We start from the raw sequence: 23,371 nt of genomic DNA on the forward strand, positions 1-23,371 counted from the left end.
CAGTCCCTTATGTGAAATGCAGCTCAAGAGGTGCTGATGTAGCAAGGAATCAGCTCTAGGAGAAGGGGTTAGGAGTGGACAGAGCAGCACTGAAGGTCTTGCCACCACTGTGAGGGGGCAGCTGGGGTAGGCCTGTCACTGAGCTGCATTAAATGGCCTGAGATTATACTGTGGAGAAAAGACCACAACCATACTGCTTTGTGAGGATGAGTGGTAATGAGAGGAGCTGCCACTTCAGGGCTTACAAGGCTATGGAAGCACATGCTTGTAATCTCAGCTTCTTGGGAGGCTGAGGCAGGAGGATTGTAAGTTCAAGATTAGCCTTGGCAGCTTAGCAAGACCCTGTCTTAAAATACAATAAAAAAGGCTGGAGGAGTCACTTAGTGATAGAGCACCCCTGAGTTCAATCCCCAGTATGAAAAAATAAAATTCTGGAAGTATTCTCGGTAATTACGTAATCCTGCCAGACAGTTATCATATTATCCCATTTTTATGGGTGAAGAAAATGAGGCACATAAAGTTAAAAAAAAAAATCCCTTACCCAAAATTGCAGAGTTAGCAGTTGGCAGGCCATTTGGCTCCAGCAATTGTGCTCTCAACAATAGTGCCAATAGTTGGCCACCTTTGCCTTTCACCAACAGAAACTGTATCTTGTGTACTGAAATTGTTTCTCCTCTTCTTTGCAGTAGTTCTAGAATCCACTTTTTTTATGTATAAACAAACCAGGACATTGGGTCAAAAAGTGTTTATTGAATGTAAAGTAACCCCAGCCCCATGGGGAAGGAAGTTCCAAGAAGAACAAAGAATAATACAGATTAAATACCCACCTACACATTCACACTCTTCTTTCACACAAACACACACACCACATACATATCCAAGCTCCAACAGTGACACATCGAACACCTGCTTCCCCCCAGCCTGAGTGACAGCTGGCAGGAGGTGGTTAGGAGGTGGGGCTCCAGGATGGGTCCTAATAGCAGCAGCCTTGTCCCTCCCTGCCTCCTGTCCTGCCCAGAGGTCAAAGGGTGCTGGGTGGGGAGCCTAGGAGGTAGTTGGCAACTCTTCCCCACTCTGCCGCAGACGCTTCTTGGCTCGGATCTCATTCATGGCCTCTTCAATGGAGCGTGTGTCCCTCTTGTTGGCCACAGGCACTGGGGGAGGACGGGAAGGTGGACAGAACATCAGCCTCCACTCCCCCTCCCATCCTGTGCTCTGCTCCCCAGGTTTCCCCTAGCCCCACGATGGCTCACCACAGCCATAGGCCTTGTTGGCTTGTAGCATGTGGGCCGCGTCCTTGGCTGCTCCTTTGCCAATGAGGTGGCTGTACTTGTCCTTGTAGTCACTGGCAGGGCTCACCACTGCAGGTCCCTGTTGGGCTGCCTCTTCCTCCTGCTGCTGAGCCAGCTCCTAGGGGCACAAAGGTGGGGCACCAGTGCTGGGTGCTCAGGAGGCTGACCCTGACCCTGACCCCTTCCAGGTGAGGCTAATGGGCTGCAGGGCTTCAGGCTAATGGACTACAGCTGCCAGGCACAGCTCACCTTCAGCTTCCGTTTCTCCTCTGCCTTCTGGGGGTCCCACTCCTCTCCATGACGGTAGGAGTCCAGCTCTTCATCTGAGGGTGCAAACTCCTAGGGAAGAAGAGAATAATGAAATCAGGAGTCCATACAATGTTTAATCTCATGCCTCTCCCCCAGGTATTGGGGGAACAGGCTGAAAAGGGAAGAGATGAGAGTGAGAAGCTCAGGCCTTTTACCTTTTTGAAGATCATGACATAGCGACAGTCATTGTCTTCCCCAAAGGAGAAGGATGTCAGGCCAGCCACTTCCACTACATCATGTCTGGGAAGGGATGGCACAAGACAAAGACTGTTGAGTCATAAGGGAGCCTAGTGTTCTCCTCTGGAGGGATCCCCCTTGACCCTTATGCTCCCCGTTTCCTGCCTCCCACAAACCAGTCACACTCACAGGATGCTCCTCTCTATCTTGTTCATAGGCTCAAACTTTTTCTTGATCTGCCCACTGTCTTGGATGAAATCTGACACCTCTTTCTCCATCTTGGGAGAAGGAAAGGGAAGAAGATATATGAGAGATGGTTCCACCCAAATATCCCTTTCCCCAGTTGGGCCAGTGGCCTTTCATTGCCTCCCCACACCTTCCCCAGCCTTCATGCCACTGGCTTTTAGGCTTGAGACTTTTTTTTTTTTTAAATGGTGCTGGGGATTGAACCCCTGACCTTGTACATGCGAGGAAAGCACTCTACCAACTGAGCTATATCCCCAACCCATCTTGAGACATTTTCAATGTAACTGAGCCCTCAACTTTTTAACTCTAACTTATTCGAAATCCTTCTAGAGGCTGCCTTTGATCTCTCCAGTTGTTCTCACCCTTTTACGAAACTCCACTTTCTGTTGTTTCTCTTGCTCTTGTAGTTTCTTCAGGCGGGCAGCCTGCTCTGGGGGTGAGAAATGGCAGCATGAGGCCAAGGCTAGAAGCATGAGTGGGGAGTGTGTCAGGCTTCAAAGAAAGTCTAGCGTCCAGTGGGAGGTGGATTATTGTTTATTCACCAAGCATTTACTGATGTTTATTATATACCTGGCACTGTGCAAAGGCCCTGGGGTACCAAGACGATTCAAACACAATTTGCCCTTTAAGAGCTCACAGTTTAGTAGATCTGACAGGGACCAGAATCATGTTTAATCTCATTTACCAACCTTACTGGAAAACCAATGAACGTTTGTTTAATGCCCACAGCGTAAGGCACCTGGGGAGGCAAGGTGACTAAGCCCCTGGCCTCTGATTTTATTATCTCATTGTCTCACGGGAAAGGGGAAATGATTTAACTTTCTATATTTTGTAAGTACTCTCCACTTCCCACTTCTACAGACAGGACAAGGCTGAAATGGCTCATCTAACACTCTTCTCCTTTGGGGATATAGGTGTTCAAGGTATAACTGGAACAGAACTTCCACCCTGGAGTCTTATTAAACTCTCCTCCCTTTCCTCAGATCCTGCCTTTACATGAGATCCCCTGTGCCCCGGAGGAGTGGGGACTTGCCTGTGTACACAGTGCTGGGGATCAAACCTAGGGTCTTTAGCACACTAAACATAAACTCTACCACTAAGTGACATCCCCAGCCCCAAGGGGGTTACCTTCCTAACCTGGGCCCTTATTCTTCTCTTCCCCCATGATGTGATTTTATTGCCTGAGATTTGAACACATATCCCTTCTTCCTCCTGCTCTTCAGCCTGAAATATCATACCCTCACCTCTCTCTTGCCATTTCAAATCCTTAAGGTCCATTTCTTCCACAGGATATGAATTCCCACCTCCAGCTGCAACAAACCTTTTTTCATTCTTCTAATCATTCTGTGCCTTTGCACCTGTTGTTCCGTATGCTTGGAATACTTTTCCTCCTCTTGCAAACATTGATATCCACCATGAGTCACAGGTACTTCTTCTACCAAGCGTATTTGATTCAGATACTCACTAAACTGAAAACTAACATACTATAACTTATTATTTGCTTGCCTTTCCTCCCAGACTATGAGCTCCTGGAGGGCAGGGACCCTGTTAATCTTCTGTCTAGTTATCTTCCAGGCCCCACACCTAACAGCCTCGAAGCTCTCATCCCTCTGACCTTATTGGTCATCAGTAACCATCCTATCTTGGTTACTGCTTTTTTTCTATCTGGTTTTCCAGTCTTCTCTGCATCTGGGGAAGTGGTATAAGATTATAGTTAAGAACATAGGTTTAATCTCTGCAAAAACGTAAGGATGCACACTAAAGAGAAGCCTCATGAATATAAAGAGTATGGAAAGCCTTAGGTGGCCCTCATCTTTTCAAAGCCACGTAAGAATGCACACTGGATAAATGCCCTATGAACGTATATAATATTCAAAAGCTTTTAGTTATCAGTTTTTGTAGAACCTGTAAGAGCACACGCCAGAAATTCAATAACTATATAAAAAATAAGGGGGAAACCCCTCGCTAATTATTTTTTTGGTACTTAGGATTGAACCCAGAATGCTTAACCATTGAGCCACATCCCAGCCCTTTTAAAAAAAGATTTTTAAATACACACACACACACACACACACACACACATACATAATGTTATATATAAATATATTATAGATAATATATATATTTTAGTTGTAGATGGACAAAGTATCTTTTATTTATTATTTTATGTGGTAACTGAGGATCAAACTGGTGCCTCACATGTGTGAGCAAGTGCTCCACCACTGAGCCACAACCCCAGCACCCCCAGCTCTTTTTAAAAATGTTTTCTTTAGAGACAGGGTCTCCCTGAGTTGCTAAGAGACCCTGAGTGCCTCACTAATCTGCTGAGGCGGCCTTTGAACTAGAGATCCTCCTGCCTCAGCCTCCTGAATTGTTGTGACTCAGGCAAGCAATCCTGCGCAGGGCCTTGTTGATTCTTTTTTTTTTTTGTGCTGGGGATTGAACTCAGGGGGCACTCAACCATTGAGCCATATCCCTAGCCCTATTTCTATTTTATTGAGAGACAGAGTCTCTCTGAGTTGCTTAGCTCCTTGCTTTTGCTGAGGCTGGCTTTGAACTCCCGATCCTTCTGTATCAGCCTCCTGAGCCGCTGGGATTACAGACTGTTAATTGATTTTTAATGCTCCAGAAAATTCACTACACGGAAGAATACCACACATTATATAAAATACAACAGTCATATAGAATAGTCTTTTGTCAATATCTCAGGCTTAAAAGGGATCCATAGATAATGCATATAAAATTTTTAAATAATAAAAGACCAGAGGTTAAAAGTCATACCTGGGCTTGAAACTCTGTAACTTACTAATCATGTGATCTCAGGCAAGTGACTAAACTGATTTTTCCTAGTGTATCAACTGCAGTTAGTGATCATCCAGTCATCCTAAGCATTAAATAATTCCAATTCCTCCTTCCCTATGTGCTCCTTGCCTTTGAGAGCTTTCAAATACACTTATTCTCTGTTAACACTCTTACCTCGTTTAATATTTATTTTTCAGTTTTTCGGCGGACACAACATCTTTGTTGGTATGTGGTGCTGAGGATCCAACCCGGGCCGCACGCATGCCAGGCGAGCGCGCTACCGCTTGAGCCACATCCCCAGCCCCTTCAATGCATTATTAAAGTTCTTTGTGACCATTTCAATTAAATGAGCGTCTCAGACGGAACTGCGCGCTCCTTGAGGAACATCCCTAGCAGGCGTTCAGTAAATAAGGGGCAATATTTAGATACAGGGGACCCTGGAGCACTTTGGAGGCGTTCTGCTCGCCCTGCGTCCTTGGGGCAGACGGGGATCTGGTGGCTAGGACCGAGCTCGTTCAGTCAGGGCCCCCAGGGTTGGAGCTGGTGTCCTCTCCAAGGCGGGCTTTCCGCTAGGCTACTTAACAAGCTGCAGCACAAGCAACCCTGGGGAGGCCTCTACTAACCCACAGGGCCGCGCCCTAGGCTGGCTGCAGAACTCGAGGCCGCCTGCTGGGAAGCTACTCCGAAAGCACAGGCGGGGAGACTATGGCCAATCGGACCCACCGGGGCATTCTCATTCCTCCAATCAACATCACGATCCCCCTGGGCAGCTCGGGAATTTAACGCTGCAGTTGGGAAAAGGATTATTGGACAGACAGAAGGTACTGGGTTAAAATAAGAAGGAGGAGCATCGGGACGCAAAGGACCTAGCAGCCAATGGGAGGTGCTGAGGATGGGGTGGGTCAAGAAGATCCAACAACATTCAGGAGGTAGAGCTTTAAGTTGAGATAGCTAATAGCAGTGAAAGGATTGTAGATGAACATGTCCTGAATCCAATCAGAATGGACTTGGAGGTGGGTGGGGTCGGGAAACGCAGCACGCCATCCCCCAATCGAAAAAGGAACGAATGAGGAAGGATTGGAAGCGTTCTGCCAATCAGAACTCGCCAGCAGCGGACAGGCGGGCGTATTGGCCAATTGGAAACAAGGACTGAGGAAGGCCAGGGCAAAGAAAAAGAGGCAGGAGGCTGGAGCCAGGTTTTAGGTAGCCAATCATCATCCGCTAAGGACAGCGGGCGGGCCGGCAGCCCTTTTAGGGACTCTGAGGGTCTCAGAAGGGGCCTGTGAGGGGTCTTGCGGGGTTCAGGAGGCGGCATCGTCCAAATAAGGAAGACTGCAGTCCCGAGAACCGAGCGAAGAAAGGCAATTGTGAATTTGGGATCCTCACCTCGGGCCTTGCGCCGAGTCTCCTGGTCACCGAGGCTGGGTGGCTTCTCCATGGAGCTCAGGATGGAGCCCAGTAGGTCCGCCATCTTGGGAGTGACTGAGAGGGGGCGGTGCGTCTTAAAGGGAAGGGCGAAATGCCTTTAAGGCCGGAAACACGTCGGAGGCGAAAAAAGTTCGCGCCCGCTCCGCTGGGGCGCTGATCCGAGGCCTGCCACACGCGTGGCACCTCCCCCTCCGTTGGCGAGACCCCTTCCCGGATCCCCGCAGATAGAGGCCAGAGACTGGCTGGTGCAGCGATGTTTAATGGCAATTTGTATAAACCAAGCCCATGCACAAGTAGAAAGTGCTCGTGGAGTCGGCGGGAGGCCCCTGCCGCACAGACCTTCCCGCGCCTTAAATAGATTTTTAACTATACTCTGTATGTTACAGTATGTACAAGCCCCCTCCCCTCGGGGGCGGGGGCGGGACTCCGCAATGCGTTCCTATGTACATCCCCTCCCCTTTGGCCCGGAGGTGGGTGGCCAGAGTTGGGGTGACTGGGTAAGACGGGGCCAGGAAGGGAGAAAACGGACGCAAACATGCGGAGTCGGGATGGGGCTTCGACTAGCCCCGAAACACTAGGGCGCGCGCAGCGAAGGCAAAGGTGGGGACCCAGGCTTATACATTCAGAGACGCGTCGAACAAATAAATAAGGCAAGTCAGGAAGAGGGGAGTCGGGTGCAGGCAGGGAGAGAGCTGTGGAAAAGGGGCAGGCAGGGCTCCGCAAGTCACAGCTGAAGATGCAGGTACGTGGGGCGAGGTTTTTCTGGAGTCAGGGACCAAAAGAGGAGAGAGGAAGGGCGAGGAGTAGGAATTTGGGCTGGGAAGAGGAGGGGAGAGGCCCACGAAAGGTTCGGACGAAGATGAAAGGGAAAGCTGCCGACAGGGGATTCCCCCTGCCCCAGAAGGCCCTCCCCAAGTTAAGACTGCCGGAAGCGTCCCCAGGGTGGTGAGGCGGCTGTGGAGAGGTCAGGTGGCCAGTCCTGGCTGGGGAAGCCCTTCCAGCTCCTGGTTCTGCTTCAGTTCCCTCATCCTGCAGAGAGATGAGGAAGGAGTCAGAGGAGCCTGGTGAGTCAGAGGAGGTGGAAGGGTACAATCCAGTGAGGGAAAGAATCAATACCTGTGTCGGCAACGCCGGAGGAATCTCATAATTTTACGGGCTGCCTGGTCCTGCTTCTTTGTGAGAAAGGAGCTTCTGGTAGAATTAAGAGGAGGAGAGTTCATGGAATACCCAAGCATCCCATATCCTCTGCCCCTTAGGAACCCCAGCAGGGAAGGGCAGATGAGGAATAGGAGTGAGCATAGACAAAGCTGGTAGCAGAGGGTTTCAGGGCCAGGGCCATACTTGTTACGCGCTGGCATGGGGCCTGAGGGCCGGCGACGGTAGGAGCGGTAGTGCTGCTGGATGAGTACAGCAGCTCTGCGGCTCTGCTGAAATCGCTTCTGTTCATAGTAGCTTCGGAACTTGCTCTGGATCAGGATGGCTGCCTGGGTCATCTTCTTATAGAGTGCAAACTACAAGGGTGGGGAGGAGGGATGGGCTGAAATGAAAAGTCAAAGACCTAAATCCCTAAAGGTCACCCCAAAGTTAGGTTGATGCAGGTCTCTCTCTAACCCCACATCACAAAAAAGACTGAATCACAAACAACTCTCACCCAGATCTCATGCCTAATACCTTAAGAGCAATCCAAGTCAGCTTGTGGAGAGAGAAGGGGAGTTAGGGCCCTGGCAGCATTCTGGGTGCTCTGGGCTGGAATGGGTGTGGGCTGGTAGTGTGCTTTCAAGAAAAAGGTCTCACCTGCTTGTACTTCCTATAACAGCGCTGGATCACAGCTGCTGCTACCTCCTGCTGCTCCTTCAGCCGCCGGCCCTGAGGGGAGAGGGTCTTAATATCTCACTACCTGCTTAACAGACACTGGGCCTATTCTCCACTCTTCCAGGGTCCTCTGACTCTTCATCCTATCTGAGGGCTGTCTGGATCACTGCTCTTTCTCCAAAAGCCTTCGGAGCCCAGTCTCAATATTGTGTAATTTATCCCGAGACCCCTGACCTTGTACTTTCGGAATGCCGTCTGGATGACTCGGGCTGCCTCATACAGTTCCCGCTGCTCATGATCTGATAGTGTCAGCAGGGCAAAATCACTTTCCATCTTGCCACTGGTAGATGCAGAGAGAAACTCTGCCCAGGAAGGTGCTGGAGGGATAGCCAGGCGGCCTCGCTCAAAGGACAGTTCACTGTGGGAGATAAGAAGGAATGTCAAGGAGCATCTGAAATCCCTGTTGTCCCACTGAGAGGTGGCTGTGAAGGAAGATCCCCAGCAACAGGAGAGAGTGGCTTCCAAGCACATCATTCAATTCAGTTTCCTTTCCAAATGGCCTAGGGCCTCAACCAGAATGGAGCTTTGGCTGTAGGGAAGCTGTGCTTTTTTCCCTTCCTCCCATCTTTCTTTGAAGAAGAATCTGGAGATTTTGTCCTAGCTGATCACCTGGGAGGGGCTGAGCTGGGGAAATGGTCCACATTCTCCAGGTAGCTGGCCAGCCAGGACATGGTCTCACTGAGTCCCACGGCCCCTGTCCGCTCCCTGCCAGCCTCGGGTAGCCCCACAAAGTCCTCTCGTTTAATCCGTTCTGGTGTGGCTTCAATTATCTGCTTGGCTAGTGAGATCATGTCCACCTAAATAAAGGGAGAAGCTGCATGAGCCATGAGAGGCCCCAACTTCCAGATGTCCTTACCCTGTCAAAGCTGTCACCTCAGTCTGCTCCTTGTCTGGTTCCTTCTCAACATCAGATACTGAGTCCTCAGGGACTGCTCTCCTGCTCTTTTCTTCATTAGCCACTGTTCTAGATTCATTAATTCTTGCTGGCTTCCCCTTGAGGGTTCAGCCTTTTGTGCTGAGATGTGGAGAACATAGAATAAGAGGACATACTCCAAATGGGGATTCAGGAGTTGAGCAAATGCTATCCTTCTAACTGTCCCACCTGGACCTGCCTAGTGCCAGCCAATAGCATATCCTCCCCATAGGTTTGGCTATGCTTGCACCCCAATCCCTTCAGCTCTCTGAGAACCACTCAGTTCTTGCTGACCACATGACACTTTAGTGAATGGCTCCAGCCTGGCCTTTGCTCCAGCCCTAAAGCCAGTAGCACTTCCTGTTGACCAGATTCCATGTAGCCCACACTGTGGAGTTCTCAAGTTTTTTTTGTACTTAAAGACTGCTACCTAATTATTCAGCCTCTCTAAAGCAAGTATGTCCACATATTCTAGTAGAGGAATATGTGGTTACATTTGAAGATTCATTTTTTTTCTTATTCATTCCACCAGACTGTCTTAGCTTTTACCATGTGCAAGTCTTCTTCCCATTTTAGACCACACTGTCAAGTACCTACATCTTGTCTGTTTATACAGTTTCCCAGCTGCCTACCATCTCTGTGGTACTTCAAGAATCCTGTCCTTTTATGATCAACAGGTAACTCTACAACACAGCTCTAAGATATTCCCCAGATTTCTTAACCTCTGCTGCCTATTGACTGCTGAGTTACAGGATCTGAAAGGAGTGGAGCAAAGGGGTTACTTTGCCTGTCCCCAAATGAGAATAAATGGCCTTTCTTCCCAAACTGAAGTCAGACACTGATTCTGCTTCATCCATCCATTGCTTTACTCCATCTCTGCACCCCACTCCACTTTTAACCCTCCTAATTCCATCAGCATAAACAGTACCGGGATCACATCCACAGCAGGTGAGCTGTCGGTGTCCTCTGGAGCAGCCCCATCATCTGGGGCTGGTGGGAGGACAGGAGGGGAGGGTGGGGACCCTTTGGAGTTGGTAGCTTCAAAGTCCATGAGGAGTAGGGGTGCCTCTGGGGCATCAGAGGAGAGTTGGCTTGGGACCATCTCCTCCATAGTAATCTCAGAGGCTGACATAGGAGCAGGGGGAGGACTGCCATCCGGGGCACTAGAGTAGGCGGATGTGATGGAGAAAGTGCCATCTGATAGCTCCGAGGGTGAGGAGACGCTGCTCAGACCTGTGAGGTGAGGGAAGAGGGCGAGGGCAGCAGGAGCTACAGGCCATCCCTCAAGTCTCCTACCCTCCCTTCCCTGGCTGTTCTTGCTCCTGTTATCTCCCCATCCCTGCCTCTTTCTCTCCCAGTTTATTTCCTGCCCTTTGGCTTTTCCCTGGCCTAGCCTAACCATACCCCTCACTCAAAAAGATCAGGGGCAGCCCTCACCAGTGTCTGAGCTGGAGGAAGGCGGTGACAGGGCAAGTGAGGGTTCAATTGAAGCTTCCTGTCTCTGCAGTTCTTCAAGGCAGCGGGCAAGGCGTACGTGACCCCGGGAGTGAGCCACAGTCAGGGGTAGACGGCCCAGAGAATCAGGAATGCTCAGTGCCTGACGGTTCCAACGGAAAAGAAGCACAGCAGCTTCCAGGTGTCCCAGGGCACAAGCCCACATCTGAGGAGAGGGAGGTGGAGGTGAAGCCTGGGTTCTTCCCCAGGAGGTTAGGTCCTCACACTCTGGCCTGCCCTTTCTCTGCATTGCCCAAATAATTTTCCCTTTGAAGCACCATTCCATTGCATATTGCTCTGAAGGCTTGCAGGAGCCAGCATCCTTACCAGAGGGGTGCAAGAGAAATGATCCACGTTGAGCGGGTCAACCTCTTGTTCTAAGTCCAAGCTTCCAGTCTCCACGCTCCTGGACAGTTTGAGAGAAGGACAGCAGAGCCCAGTCAGAGAAAAGAGGGAAAAGTCCAGAACATCAGAAATAAAGGGATAGGAAAGTGAGCTCTAGAAGCACTAAAGCCAGTGAGATGAGGCAGAAAGAGACTAGTAAATTTAAGGAAGCCAAAGGTTCATAAGTCAAATGTTATCAAAAGTATCCCAAATGCCAGTCCTCTTCCAGCCCTGTTCTTTCCCATAGAGACCCCTGCTTCCCTTTTGCAGGGGTGTTCCAGATGCTCATCCCCTGGCACCTTCTGACCCAATGACTGTCCAGCCCCCTCCCTGCTGCCCTGCTCACCGCCACTGGCTCAGGGTCTCGATGAGGCGCGCATAGCCCTGAGCAGCAGCCAGGTGCAGAAGACTCATGCCCCGGAAGGGGCTTCCATGGGTCAGACGTTCAGGACCTCTCCAGGTAGAGCGTGGGATCATGTTTTCTACCAAGATGACCACCCGTGCCTCAAATCCAGGCCCTTGGCCTTCATCCTGTAGTACACATACCCATATGCAAATATTTTTGCATCTGGTCTCCTGGCTTATTCCCCTAGCTTCTAACCCTGCTCCTTCCCCACACTTCCTATTCTAGGTAGCCATCACCCAGATCTGTGATATGTGATAGCCCATGGTTCTTTACAGTTTGAATTCCTATGTGGCCTCAGTATCCTCCATTTCCACAGCCCATTTGCTCTAACAACTCTGAAAGCCAGGCTTTACACACTCTTGCCCATATTGTACCTTTACAACAGCTCAGATTTGTGCCATCCCCACATGGCTTCTCCCCTTAGGAGCCAGAGTCTTCTCAGCCTTTCCCTAGCCCTCTTCCTTTAGAGATTTGGGACCCTCAGAGCTCTGAGCCCCAATTCTTCTGACCCCCTCCCCCACCTGCTCCTTTACCTCCACCCTTCTTCAGACCAGAAATAGTCTGAAGCCTGTCATGCCAAGAGGGTGCCCAGAATAGCCACTCTTGCCATGGGATGGGGGTGGGAGTAGGGTGATGTCAGAGAGAGGGAGGAAGACTGGCTGAGGAAGCTGGGGACAGGCAAGTGAGGACAGGCATCTGCTACAGCCATTTTCTTTAGTGGACCCTCCTCCCTTTCCCCACTGTAGACCCACCATCTGGGGATGGTGGGAGGACAGGAGGGGAGGGTGGGGACCCTCCTGTCCTCATGGAAGTACCTGAATTGGAGGAGCCTCAGGACCCTGACAAGGTGCTTGCCTGGCTGCTGCAATCTCTGCCATACGCTTCTCCATCTGCTCTAGCCGCTCCAGGATGGACATCCGGAACTGGTTGTCTGTGGAATGGGGATGGGAGGCTAACTGGGTAGGGTCTAGGTGTTGCCCAGAATACCATATTTGGACCTGCTCCTAAGTTTAGGGGTGAAGATACAGAATCCTGTTCTTTCCCTCCAAACAATAACCCCTTTACTCAGTCTTCTAAATAAAGCCCACCAGGACTCAGTCCTTAAACCAGGGCTCTTAATCCCACCCATGTACTAGAGCCAGATTCCAAGATTTGAATTAAGGTTGGTTCCTTTTAGACAATGGTGATAGGAATTCCCCAACAGCCATCCAACCCCCAACTGTCCTAAATCACACATGGCATGCCCTCTACTAGCCTTTTCCTAAGCAGAATATTCCCCCAGTTCTTGCCCCAGACACTACCTTTGTCTCCCATGCTGGAGCTGAAAGACTCAAGGATCCCAACTCTCTGTTAACCACTCCCCAAAAGAACTCAGGAACTGTGATTTGAAAAGCACCACCCTCTCCTCCCAGCCCCCCACAGCTGTCCACAAAGAGGTGGGGAGTGGAGTGACAGAGAGGGATAGCCATGTCCATTTCTCCTCCCCCTCCAACCCCTACACATATGCACACACATAAACACATACACAATCTAAGCTTTATCTGAACCCCTCCCGAGATCAAATAAAGACTGAGAAAGGATCTGAATCAAGGGAAAGCAGGCACAGAAACAAGGTGAAGGCTGGGCATGTTCTAAGATGCTGGCATAGAAGAGAATGAATATACAGAGGTGACGGTAAGAGGAAAGTAGAGAATGATGAGCAAAAACCCAAGTAGGATAGAGAAAAGAGCAGGAAAGCTAAACAAGGTGAAAGTAAAGAGAGAAAGGACAAAGGAGCAGGGGAAGCATTAGCCAAGCAATAAGGAAGGAAGACAGAGGCAAGGTCAGATGCTGGTTTCAGAAGAAATGGCTAGATCCCAAGGTAGGCAAACTTGAGTCACATACAGGCAACTCAGCACATACAAACTTGGGTTTTATGACAAGACTGGCTGCAAGAGAGACAAGGCTCAGGATATGACTTAGTGGTACAGCACTTGCCTAGCATACTCAAGGCCCTGAGTATAATCCCCAGCACTATACCCTCCCTCGGGGGAAAAAAAAAAAAAAAGGCTGAGGACCAAAGCCTCAGAAGTAGTGATGTCAGCAAGAACTGAAAGAAACCAACAGGTAACAACAGAAACAACAGGAAGAGACAAAAAAAGCAAACCTCACGGGAGCAGCCAGGGCAGTCAGAAAGTTCTCAAAACATCCAAAGAACGAACCAATAAAAGCAAAAACGGTTCCAGACTTCATTACACCTACATACACTATATAGGAGTGCATTTGTGCTTCTGTGTGTTTATATAAGAAACCACATCACAATGTTAGTAGTGGATATCACTAAGCAGTAATATTTTTTTTCCACTTTGTGCTTTTCTGTAATTTCCTATAATGAATGTGTATCTTTAAAATCAGAGGGGAAAAATAGAAATTTAAGTCTATATATACTCATGTACAATGCCTATATGTTGCTCTAGACCCTGTCCCCAGCCCCTTGTCCTTCCTTCCATCTTTAGGGATGGCAAGTACTGGGTAAGAAATTGGATAAAGAAGATTCTGTGACTTATAGGGAAGAGGAGGTGAGGGCACTTTGCTGCCACATTCAGAAATGATTGAAGAAACATGGCCCCCTCAGGGGTCTAAAACATGTCACGCTCAACGGTTGTGGGAACTGACACTTGGGGTCAGAGGATTTAGTACTCACCATCCAGTGACAACCAGTCAAGCTGTGTACTAGGCAGAGACAGGAATCTGCGGGTTCGATATTCAAAGAGCACAGAAGCAGAAAGGGGGCCCTCCCGCCCTGCCACCTGCAAAGATACCAGCCCCACCTCGTGGGCTGGGGAGTACAGGGTCAGCGAAAAGGCCTCCTTCCCTGGCTCCTCAGACCATGTTGGAGCCACTGCCATCATCCCATATCTATCTTCCCCACTCCCCCACTATGAGCCAAGAGGCCTCTGGCTTCAATGAGTAGCCTTGTCACTGAGAGGGGAGAACTTAATACCTACTATGGACCAGAGAACTGTGGGATTCTAGGCCCTGGAGTTAAGGACATTTGTTACTCAGCAACAAAGTCTGGAAGCTGAGAGTCAAAGAGATCTATAGGGCTGGAGGTATAGCTCAATGGTAGAGCACTTGCCTAGCATGTACAAGGCCCTGGGTTCCATCCCCAGAAAACACACACACAAAAAGACATCTATACTTGTGAACAACCTGATGGGGGTTAAACCCCTTAGTCCCCAACACCAGAGCCCAGAAGTTATGAGTCTGTTACTGAGATAGGTGAAGCTGGCTATTTAGCAACAGTGTTCAATGAGAGCTGTGTCCCAGGATCTCAACCTATGGCCCTAAGGATGAAGCCACCAGGTCTTATTCCCAAGACCAGGGGCAGAGACTTTTTCTTCAAGTTCCTACCTTCACTGGTCTCATCTCCTTTCCTTCTATGCATAGTTTAGTGGGGCTGTTAATTGGGAGGAGAGGTGGTAGAGAGAGGGGGGGAGTGCTGGGGAGTGATATTGGCCAAATTATATTGTTATAGTATGTGCACGTATGAATATGTAACAAAATATGCCAACATTATGTATAGCTATAATGTATCAGTAAAAAATATAGGGGGAAAAAGATTGGGTAAGAGTACCTTCACAGATAATAAAGCTTGATCAACCTTTCACCCTGGTGGTCCTTGGGGTCCCACAAGAAGACCAACTGTTAAATTAGGGTCAGGGCAAGAGTGGTGGCAAAAGGGCAGAGAAGTCAGTCTAGACCCATGCTATCGAGTAGAACTTTATGCAGTGAAAAAAAATATTCTGTATCTGCTCTATCCCATAGGATAGCACCAACTATATATGGCTGTTGAACACCTGAAATATGGTCAGTGCAATTGGGGAAATGAAGTTAAATCTGATTTTAATTAAATGGACACATGAGGCTAATGACTACCATACTAGACAATCAAGGTCTAGAAACCAATGTCCTTTACTCTTAGGACTGGTCGGAGGAGACCACTATCTCTCCTTTCTTATTCTCCCTGGATTAAGGTTGGAGACTGTGATTCCAACAAATTCAGAGAGGCTGGACAGACATTAGTGATCCCTTTGGTCAAATGCCTGACCTTACAAGAGGGGAGGTCAAGAATCCAATAAAGGAGTAGAATTATCTAAGGTCACTGGTTAGCTGAAGACTAAATTTCTTGGACCGGACCTAGATTTTCCAATACCCAAGCCATGCTCTTTACTTGCTGAGGGAGCTTGGTGCCCAGCCTCAGGACTGGATAGGTCTTTGTCTTCTCAAAACAATCTAGTTGTTTCCAGTACTTCTTAGAAGCCTGGAAGTCCTAATCTGTCCTAACTATCCATATGTCTGTTCCCTACTATTCCCAGTCCCCATACCAGGACAGTAGCAGCGTAAGACACCAGGCTGGACAAGTGAGGCTGGCACTGCGATGTGATCAAAGACACAGGAGTAATGCTCGGCGGCCTCCGTCCAAGGACCTGTGATGAGCACCTTGACCCCACCCTGCAGACAGAAGGCAGACAGCCATGTGACTGAAGTTGGGTGTTCACTTATTCATTAATTTATTTAAATCCTTAGGGAATATATACTATCTGGAAGGGCCTATGCTTGCTAGAGACTGACAGGACATAGTGAAGCAAGATCAAACAGTCTGTCCCTCATCTCACCCTTACTGCTAAGTGGTTACATGGTCTCTACCAGAATTTTCTGAATCTGCCAGAATCAGGGGAACTCAGGGCCTCCGCAAGGCTACCAGATAACTATTATCATGAAGAAGTTCTGTTCTTAGGCTAATTCATCCCATCGTAGTTCCTCCTTTCCCTCACAGAAACAGCATAAAGCAGAACTGCTGAAGATGATCTTTCAGCTGCCCAGTCTGCAGTCAAATCTCCACTTATATTTTCTCCTCTGTGATGAACAGCTCCAGTTTCCTCCCCCTGACTGTAGTCACCAAGGGAATGAAGGTCCCTGGGGGATTCTCAAAACCATGTTAACATATGGAAGGGGAGGAAGGGGGACACAGTGGATGAGAACTATAGAAATAGAAGAGAAGCTACACTCTGTAAACATGGAGGTCAGAAAGAAAACCAAGAAGCCATAAAGGCATCTGGGGTGTAGCTCAGTGGTAAAGCTTGCTTAGCATTCATGAGGCCCTGATTTTAATCCCCAGCAACATTTGGGGGGAAAAAGAAGCCATGAAAGCCAAGGGAAGCTAGATTATAGATTGTAGGGTAAGGGTTAATACAATTTGTTCAGGGAAATTGGAAAACAAATGGAGAAGGGAAAATAAGCCTGAGACTCACCTCTGGGTATGACCATTCTGGGGAGAAGTCTGTGATGGTGCTAAGAACAGGAGAGAGCTGTGGAGTTGGGGCAGGGATGCTTGGAGCTTCATCGCTGATGAGTTCTCCCATAAGGTCTGGGAATGATGAAAGACTGAAGGGCTCCAATTCACTGGCCCCACCAGGTCCTCCAAATAAGGCCTCCCCTCTTGCTACCCTGCCCGATGGCTCTGAGGGGGCAGGTGAGGATGGGGATGAAGGAGGGGGTGAAGGTACAGGTGGGGCAGCCCCCTGGCTCTTGAGCTCCTCTCCACTATCATCATCTTGGATGAAGAAGCAGTTTCCTCTTCTCCCACTTGTTCCAGACTGTGGAGGGGGTGCCCGAGCAGCTGCCTGGGGCTCCAGGGCAGCAGCAGGCTCTAGGGCAGGACAAGGGGTACGGGCAGCCTCTGCTTCAGGGAAGTCTGGGTTCACCCCTTGTCCCCCTCCATATGTCTGGCCCCTTTGAGGGCTGTTGAGAAAACGATCAGGGTCAAAGGCAGGGCTGGGAGGAGCTGGTAGGGCAGCGGGCTCAGAGCCTACAACCACAGCCAAGCTCACAGATGGCCTACGCTCAGTCTGGTGAGCCAAGTGCCTGGTGGGTGTCAAGCCCCCTGCACGCTGTTCCAGTCCCGTCAGGAGGAGGATGGCAGTACCTCCTCTTGATGAACTCCCTCTAGAGGTGGGAGGGCTAGGTCTGATTTCTAGGGGTTCTGCAAAGCCTGATGAGGAAGAGGAGGAGGAAGAAGAAGATGGGGAGGCATGTGCCTTGGGGAGCTCTGAGGGAAGTGGGGCTATCAGTGGAGGAGGCTCAGGGGGTTGGGACTGGGGGATAGAGGTCAGGGTTAAAGGTCGGGGCTCCACTTTGGGAGAGATGATGCGATGTTTCGTACTGCTGCATTTGTGGGTAAGGCTCCCAGAACCTGGAAGGGAGAGGGGTGGGGAAGAGAGAAGGAATAAGATCCTTCTGCAGTCTTCCCTTTCTGGAAGCCCTTAGAACATATTTCTTGGGGGCTGGGGCTGTAGCCCAGTGGCAGAGCACTTGCCTAGCATATGTGAGGCACTGGTTTTGTTCCTGAGCACCACATAAAAATAAATAAATAAAACAAAGGCATTCTGTCCATATATAACTTTTTTTAAAAAAGTATTTATTGGGACATCCTTATATACTAGATGTGCAATACTGATTTCAGCCACTAGGAGGCATCAGAAATGAACACCCCTACCCCCCCTCCTTTCCCTTCAAAATAAAACCAACCAGAGGAACACTGCAAGGGAAGACACAGGGCTTGGAGAAATAGCCCAGAGCAGATGATAAAGGCATAGAAAAGGACAAAAAAACATAACTAAGAAGGGTCAATTAGGAACAAAGGTAAGGTCAGGTGTAACTGATAGTATTGGGTGAGGTTGAGGTAACAAGCTGACAGGACTATAAACTACAAGGACTAGGGCTAGTGTTGCCCAGATGGGAAGGCATCTGCTCATCTGCCCCATCTTTCTGAAGATGCACAAGACTTGCAAATCAGCATGCAAATCTGATCAAGACAAATATACAGTAGTGGAGCTAGGTGGAGAACTACAGGGTCAGGGTAGCTTACCAAGGCCACCACTGCAGAGACAGGCATGGGTTCGGGGTGCGGGCTTGTTTGGGTGTGTGTCCAAGATTTGCTGCACCAGCTGTTCCACAGAGAACTCTTCTGTCCCATTCCCGCAGCTCCACTTGATGCCATGAACTACAGGAGAGTTGGTGGAAGAATGTAGAACCCCCAAAGTACCTTTTATTTTGGTACCAGGGATTGAACCCAGGGGCACTTAATCATAGAGTCACATCTCTAGCCTTCTTTATTTTTTCATTTGAGACAGGGTCTTGCTAAGTTGCTTAGGGCCTGGCTAAGTTGCTGAGACTGGCTTTGAACTTGTGATCCTCCTTCCTCAGCCTCCCCTAGCTCTTGGGATCACAGACATGTGCCACCACACCTGGCTTTCAAACTACCTTGATTGTTCCTTCAAGCACCTGACATGCTAAACGGAGGCCAGAAACCTCAAGACTGCTCAGACATATAGTCACAGCTGACCTTCATTTCTTTCTCCGTATTCCACGCTTCACACTGCACAGGAATTCTAGCATCCCCACAGGAAAACACCTTCCTAGCCTGGAGGGAAATGGTCACCCACAGGCTTCTGGGTACAGAATCACAGCACCTTTGGGAGGACTCATCTCCACTTCCCCTTGGAGTTCTATCCTTGCCCTACTCCTTACACATGGGCTTCAGCTGTCCCAAAAGCTCCTCCCGGGACCACTTCAGCCACTCTCGCCGGTCGCTGCTGATGGAACAAAAGATGGGGCTGCAGCCCTTTCCACAATCCTCAAGGGCTGGGACGTTCAGGTAGTGCACAAGGACGATGTCAGGGTTCTGAGAGCAAAAGGGCACACACAGAGAGTCATGGAGTCTTGACGTTCAGGGGCTCAGCTTCCTAATTCTTGCTTTCTTCCTGGGTACCCTCCTAACTCACCCCCAACTTCTGGCTCTCTCCATCCCCAATCCCCATCTCTTCTTTCTACACTGAACCTACTCATCCTCCCACTTCATCCTTTTAGATCTCTCCATCCCTCAAAGAGCTAAGCAGAGTCTAGCTCCCCAAGCTCTTTCATTCTTACCTGGAGCAGCCAATAGCAGCGCCGATGGAATGTGGGGACGATGGAAGAGTGAACGTAGCAGCCATAGAGACACTGCCAGGAGACAGGCTGGGGTGGGGGGAGGGCTAGTCTGCTCCCCAACTCTTCCTCTGTTCAGTCCCTTTGCAGGAATCCCAATCTTTCCACCAGTTCCTCTTTAACCCTCTCCCCACTCCCATCTATCTCCCACCCCTTTCAAATCCCAGGAGCCCCAAGTCACAGATGAGGGATGAAGAGAAGGTAACAGTGGGGCTGGGGCCTTACAATGAGGGCCAGATTTGAGATATGGGACTATCCAGAAATCCAAGGGCAAAGCAAGAATGCATCTGAGAGGAGGAGCAATGATTTGGGAAGAGAAACCTGTGCTTAGAGCATCACTGCTTGGATCCCTGTGGGAAATGCAAGAGAAGCCAGGAGACTGGTATCAGTGTACTAAGGCCTGGAGAGTTGGGTCATGGAGGGACATGGGAAGCAGAGAGTAGGCTAAGCGATCAGCCAGCTGATCCAAAGTGAGCAAGAAGGGAAGAGTGACTAGAAGGGGCAGAGGTGGACAATGTCCCCCAAGCCCTGGTAGGGCTGGAGCCCAGCTAAGAGTGGAGGACGGTGGGAAAAGACAAATGATTAGATGCCTAATGCTCTTACCTCCATGCCCTGGACTTTCAGCTTCATGTGGTCCTCTCGGGTGGTTTTCCCATCCTTTCGCTTCTTCCAGAGGTAACCATCCTTCCGGTATTTCACCTTCTTGCGGTTGTAGAGGATGATGGAGCCATTTTGAGGTCTGGGAAGAGAAGGGTTCATCTCAAGTTCTGTGAGCAGAAATCAGGATTCCTGCCATATCTCACCTTTGAGAACTTTCTCACCTTGTCTTTGGGGCACAGGATAGCCACTCATCATGCTTCTCAAAGGTGATCAGGTAGGATGCAATCTCCTGTGATAGAGGAGGTACTCAGGTGGATGTTTGCTACATGGAAAGATCTCTTGGTCATTACCTCAGGGTCTCAGTCTCTGCTGAGCTGTGGCAGCTGGACCTCTAAGTATCTGGACCCAGGAAGGTTCCTCTGCCCTCCTAAGAATCCTGGGTTCCATCTCAGAGAAAATCTAACATTGTCTCCTCTACCTCCCAAGTAGAGCCTATATCTTGGGGCCAGGTTCAAGTTCATCATCATTCTTCATACTGTATATTATTTTACTTTCTCAAAATCCCATTTTTGTGCACCCTTCCCTAAGAAAAAATTTCAATTAGTTTGACACTATCAAGAATTCCAGATTCTTTAACTTGACTTCAAGGTTTTCCCAACAAGGATCCAAACCATCATTGTCACTATTTACCCATTTTCCACCTACCATTCCTGCCAGATGAGTCCCTTGATTTCTCCCTGATAATACCTTTAATAGTCACCTCCTGGAAGTTAGTACCCTATGACCTTGGAGTACTATGTGTTCAGTCTCCATGTCTCGAAATTCCAGTCATCCTATAAGCTTCCCAGATGCTCCATGAAGCCCTGCTGACCCCTAAAGGTTCTATGTATTACACATAGAGCCTTCATATATATCCTTTTACTGACAGTTCTAACATCAAGCTGTTGTTACTACTGACCATCAACTGCATATGAGGCACTAAGTATGTAGGATACAGAAAATGTGTAACACAAGGATTATGTCTTCCAAAAAAGAAACTCCAAGCAGTATTATCAGTTTCCTCATCAGTAACATGGGAGTAAAAATATGAAAAACCACAGGCCAAGTGTTTAGCATGGTGCCCAGTGTGTAAGAAATAATAGGTGGTAGCTGTTGCTTTTACCCAGACGGATATGCCAAGGAGTAGTGGGCTCCTTCAAGATCTATGTCTATACCTCTCCTATGATTCTAAAACAGTGCTCTGTACTAAGAAGTGTGCACAGACCCCGAAAGACCCCACTCACCCTCCTCTAGCCTGCTAGGCCTTGCTAGGCCCTAATCCCCCAGGTTCCCCAGAAAACCTCATTTGTATTCCACCGCAGCCGCTCTGGAGGCAGCAGCGGGCAGCGAGGAAGACACTCCAGCAGCTTCTTGGGGAGGAAGATCTTCAAGTGGTGGCTGTTCTCTAGAGGGAACCAGAAGGAAGGGTTTGGTGTGCTGCTCTAGCATTCCTGTGAGAGGCACCCCAGGGGTAAAGGGTCAAAGGCAACCCAGAGTATCAGGAAAAACTGCAACCAGGACAAGAAAGAAGGGAATCTAGGAAGCACATCTAGGAAGAACATAAGGGTGGGCCAAACTGGGAACCTGGTTTGTGAACTCACCAGCAATCTCGGTGGTATCCTTGGTATTCATGGTGAGGGCTCCAGGGGGCAAGGTCACCCCCGGCCTGAGGGGCCGGGGGGAGGGGGAGTCTGTGCTGGGAAAGGAGAAACAAGATTATGATGAAGCCCCCACATTAATCCAGGATGAGAAGCATGAGGTGGGGGAGGTAACAGAGAACTGGGTCATGATGTCTGGGAAAGATGAAAAAGAGAGGAAGGCACTGGACTATATGGTATGACAGTACAGCCAGAAAATGGAAGTAAAGGGGAACCCATACATGGGGCCAGGAACCAATATGAGTGGGGAAACAACAATGTTCCAGAAGAAACAGGGTTGGGGTGGGTAGGGTAGAAGGCTAGCCAGGCTAGGGCCTCAGAGGCCCTACAGCTTGGGCTCTTGCAGCCACTAGGACTACTGGGGGGTTAGGTTCTGGGGGCAGGGACTCAGGGCATCTGGTCCTTGGAGGATGGGTAGGCAAGATAGTTCAGATGAGGGCAGGAGATCTAAGTCAGGGTGGAGAAATAGGCCTTAGAGGACACACCCTTAGTTTCTTCTCTATTTGATTTTCCCAAGAAGGGCAGATAACTGACCTACTCTCTCTCCTCCAGGTTGAGCAGGGCTTGATAGAATCTGAACCTGGTAGATGCTGGATCCCGCTTCCCACCCTGGGGACAACCGCCCTGAGGCTGACAGCCCTCTCCATTCTCCTGCACCCCTCTTCCCAAATGCCTCGGCCTCCCCTTGGCTTCCAGGCCTACCCTAGCCCTTCTACAGCTCTGGCTCCAGTCTGAGCCCCCGCCCGCCTAGGGGAACAGATGGAAGCTGAAGGAGGCTCTCAGCACCGGCTCTGCCAGGTGTCCAGGGATGGAGAGGGGGAGGAGGCCTATCGAAGCCCGGCTATGTGCAGTGAAGCTGGAGTAGGGACTCCGCCCCAGGGCACAGGTGTGCAGTCCAGGTTAGGCAGCCTGCCAGGTGCAGAGCGGGATTTGGGCTGCGGGCCCCGGGGCGGTCCTGGAATCTGACGCCCGGCGCTCAGGGCTGCCCCTATGGAGGTACAGGGGGTCCCAGGAGAATGTCTAAGGTGGGAGGGTCCCGCCTGCACACCGGGATGTTCTGGAGAAGCCGCGGAGCACAGTCTGCGAGCGCGCGGGGGGCGAAGGGCAGTGCAGGTGCCCGGTGCGGGGTTCTCCGGAACTGTCCCCAGCACACGCAGGTCCGCGGAGGGGCCCTGCGCGGAGCTGCGCCCCCTGGCGCGGGGGAGGAGGACGGAAGCAGGGAAGTGGGGGCGAACAGGGAGGGGTAGGACGGTGGTCCCGACGCGGTGCTCCACGTCGGGACCCGGTAGAGCTGCGCCCCCTGTCGCGGGGGTGGAGAGGCGGGCGAGAGGCCCTGGCTCTTACCTCCCGGGGTCCCGCGGGTGACGGCGGCAGCGGCCATTCTACCCCACACCAACCCCCCCCCAAGCGCCGGCTGACAGCAGCGTCCGACGTCACTGCGCACGGGGCGGGGCTTCCCAATTAAGGGAATGGGGTCGGGAAGGGAACCTAGGGTCAACGCACGTGGGTTTCTGGGTGGGGCGCTGGGCGGAGGGACTCGGCTTCCACGGCCTTAGAGCCGGCCGAGAGACAGTCTGCTAGTCTGTAACTAGCAAGTGCCTAAAGGGGCAGTGGTGCCAAAGGACTGGAAAATTGGTTCCCGAGGCGGAAGCGACTCTTGGTTTGGGAGGATCCGGTGGAAGCTGGAACCCTAGGGGCTGTTGAGAAATTCTGGACGGGACAG

The 23,371-nt window shown here is 50.2% G+C and overlaps 2 protein-coding genes across 7 annotated transcripts; both read right to left on the minus strand.

Annotated features, from left to right (window-relative positions):
- Nucleotides 1-730: 730 nt before the first annotated feature.
- On the minus strand, nt 731-6,438 carry SPAG7 (sperm associated antigen 7). Its single transcript, XM_081270983.1, has 7 exons — nt 6,213-6,438; nt 2,387-2,454; nt 1,968-2,056; nt 1,757-1,841; nt 1,542-1,631; nt 1,254-1,410; nt 731-1,154 (listed from the first exon to the last, which is right to left on the minus strand). The coding sequence occupies exons 1-7, from the start codon at nt 6,295-6,297 to the stop codon at nt 1,045-1,047; spliced, it is 684 nt and encodes a 227-aa protein (XP_081127109.1). The 5' UTR covers nt 6,298-6,438; the 3' UTR covers nt 731-1,044.
- A 55-nt stretch (nt 6,439-6,493) lies between these two features.
- Nucleotides 6,494-23,093, minus strand: CAMTA2 (calmodulin binding transcription activator 2). Of its 6 annotated transcripts, none has more exons than XM_081270980.1 (22): nt 22,993-23,093; nt 21,592-21,686; nt 21,292-21,395; nt 20,173-20,240; nt 19,955-20,090; nt 19,295-19,381; nt 18,896-19,049; nt 18,234-18,368; nt 16,618-17,558; nt 15,691-15,817; nt 14,007-14,141; nt 12,139-12,254; nt 11,264-11,448; nt 10,861-10,939; nt 10,477-10,699; nt 9,968-10,272; nt 8,736-8,923; nt 8,301-8,484; nt 8,049-8,120; nt 7,596-7,765; nt 7,371-7,445; nt 6,494-7,283 (listed from the first exon to the last, which is right to left on the minus strand). In XM_081270980.1, the coding sequence occupies exons 2-22, from the start codon at nt 21,620-21,622 to the stop codon at nt 7,220-7,222; spliced, it is 3,579 nt and encodes a 1,192-aa protein (XP_081127106.1). In that variant the 5' UTR covers nt 21,623-21,686; nt 22,993-23,093; the 3' UTR covers nt 6,494-7,219. The 6 variants fall into 6 exon arrangements, with proteins under 6 accessions (XP_081127106.1, XP_081127104.1, XP_081127103.1 ...); XM_081270978.1 differs by having other exon boundaries at nt 19,295-19,366; nt 21,592-21,681; nt 22,993-23,054; XM_081270977.1 differs by having other exon boundaries at nt 21,592-21,681; nt 22,993-23,054.
- Between the last annotated feature and the right edge of the window lie 278 nt (nt 23,094-23,371).

The sequence above is a fragment of the Spermophilus citellus genome (genome assembly GCF_964194105.1).
Source record: "Spermophilus citellus genome assembly, chromosome: 17".
In the NCBI taxonomy this organism is placed as follows: Eukaryota; Metazoa; Chordata; class Mammalia; order Rodentia; family Sciuridae; genus Spermophilus; species Spermophilus citellus.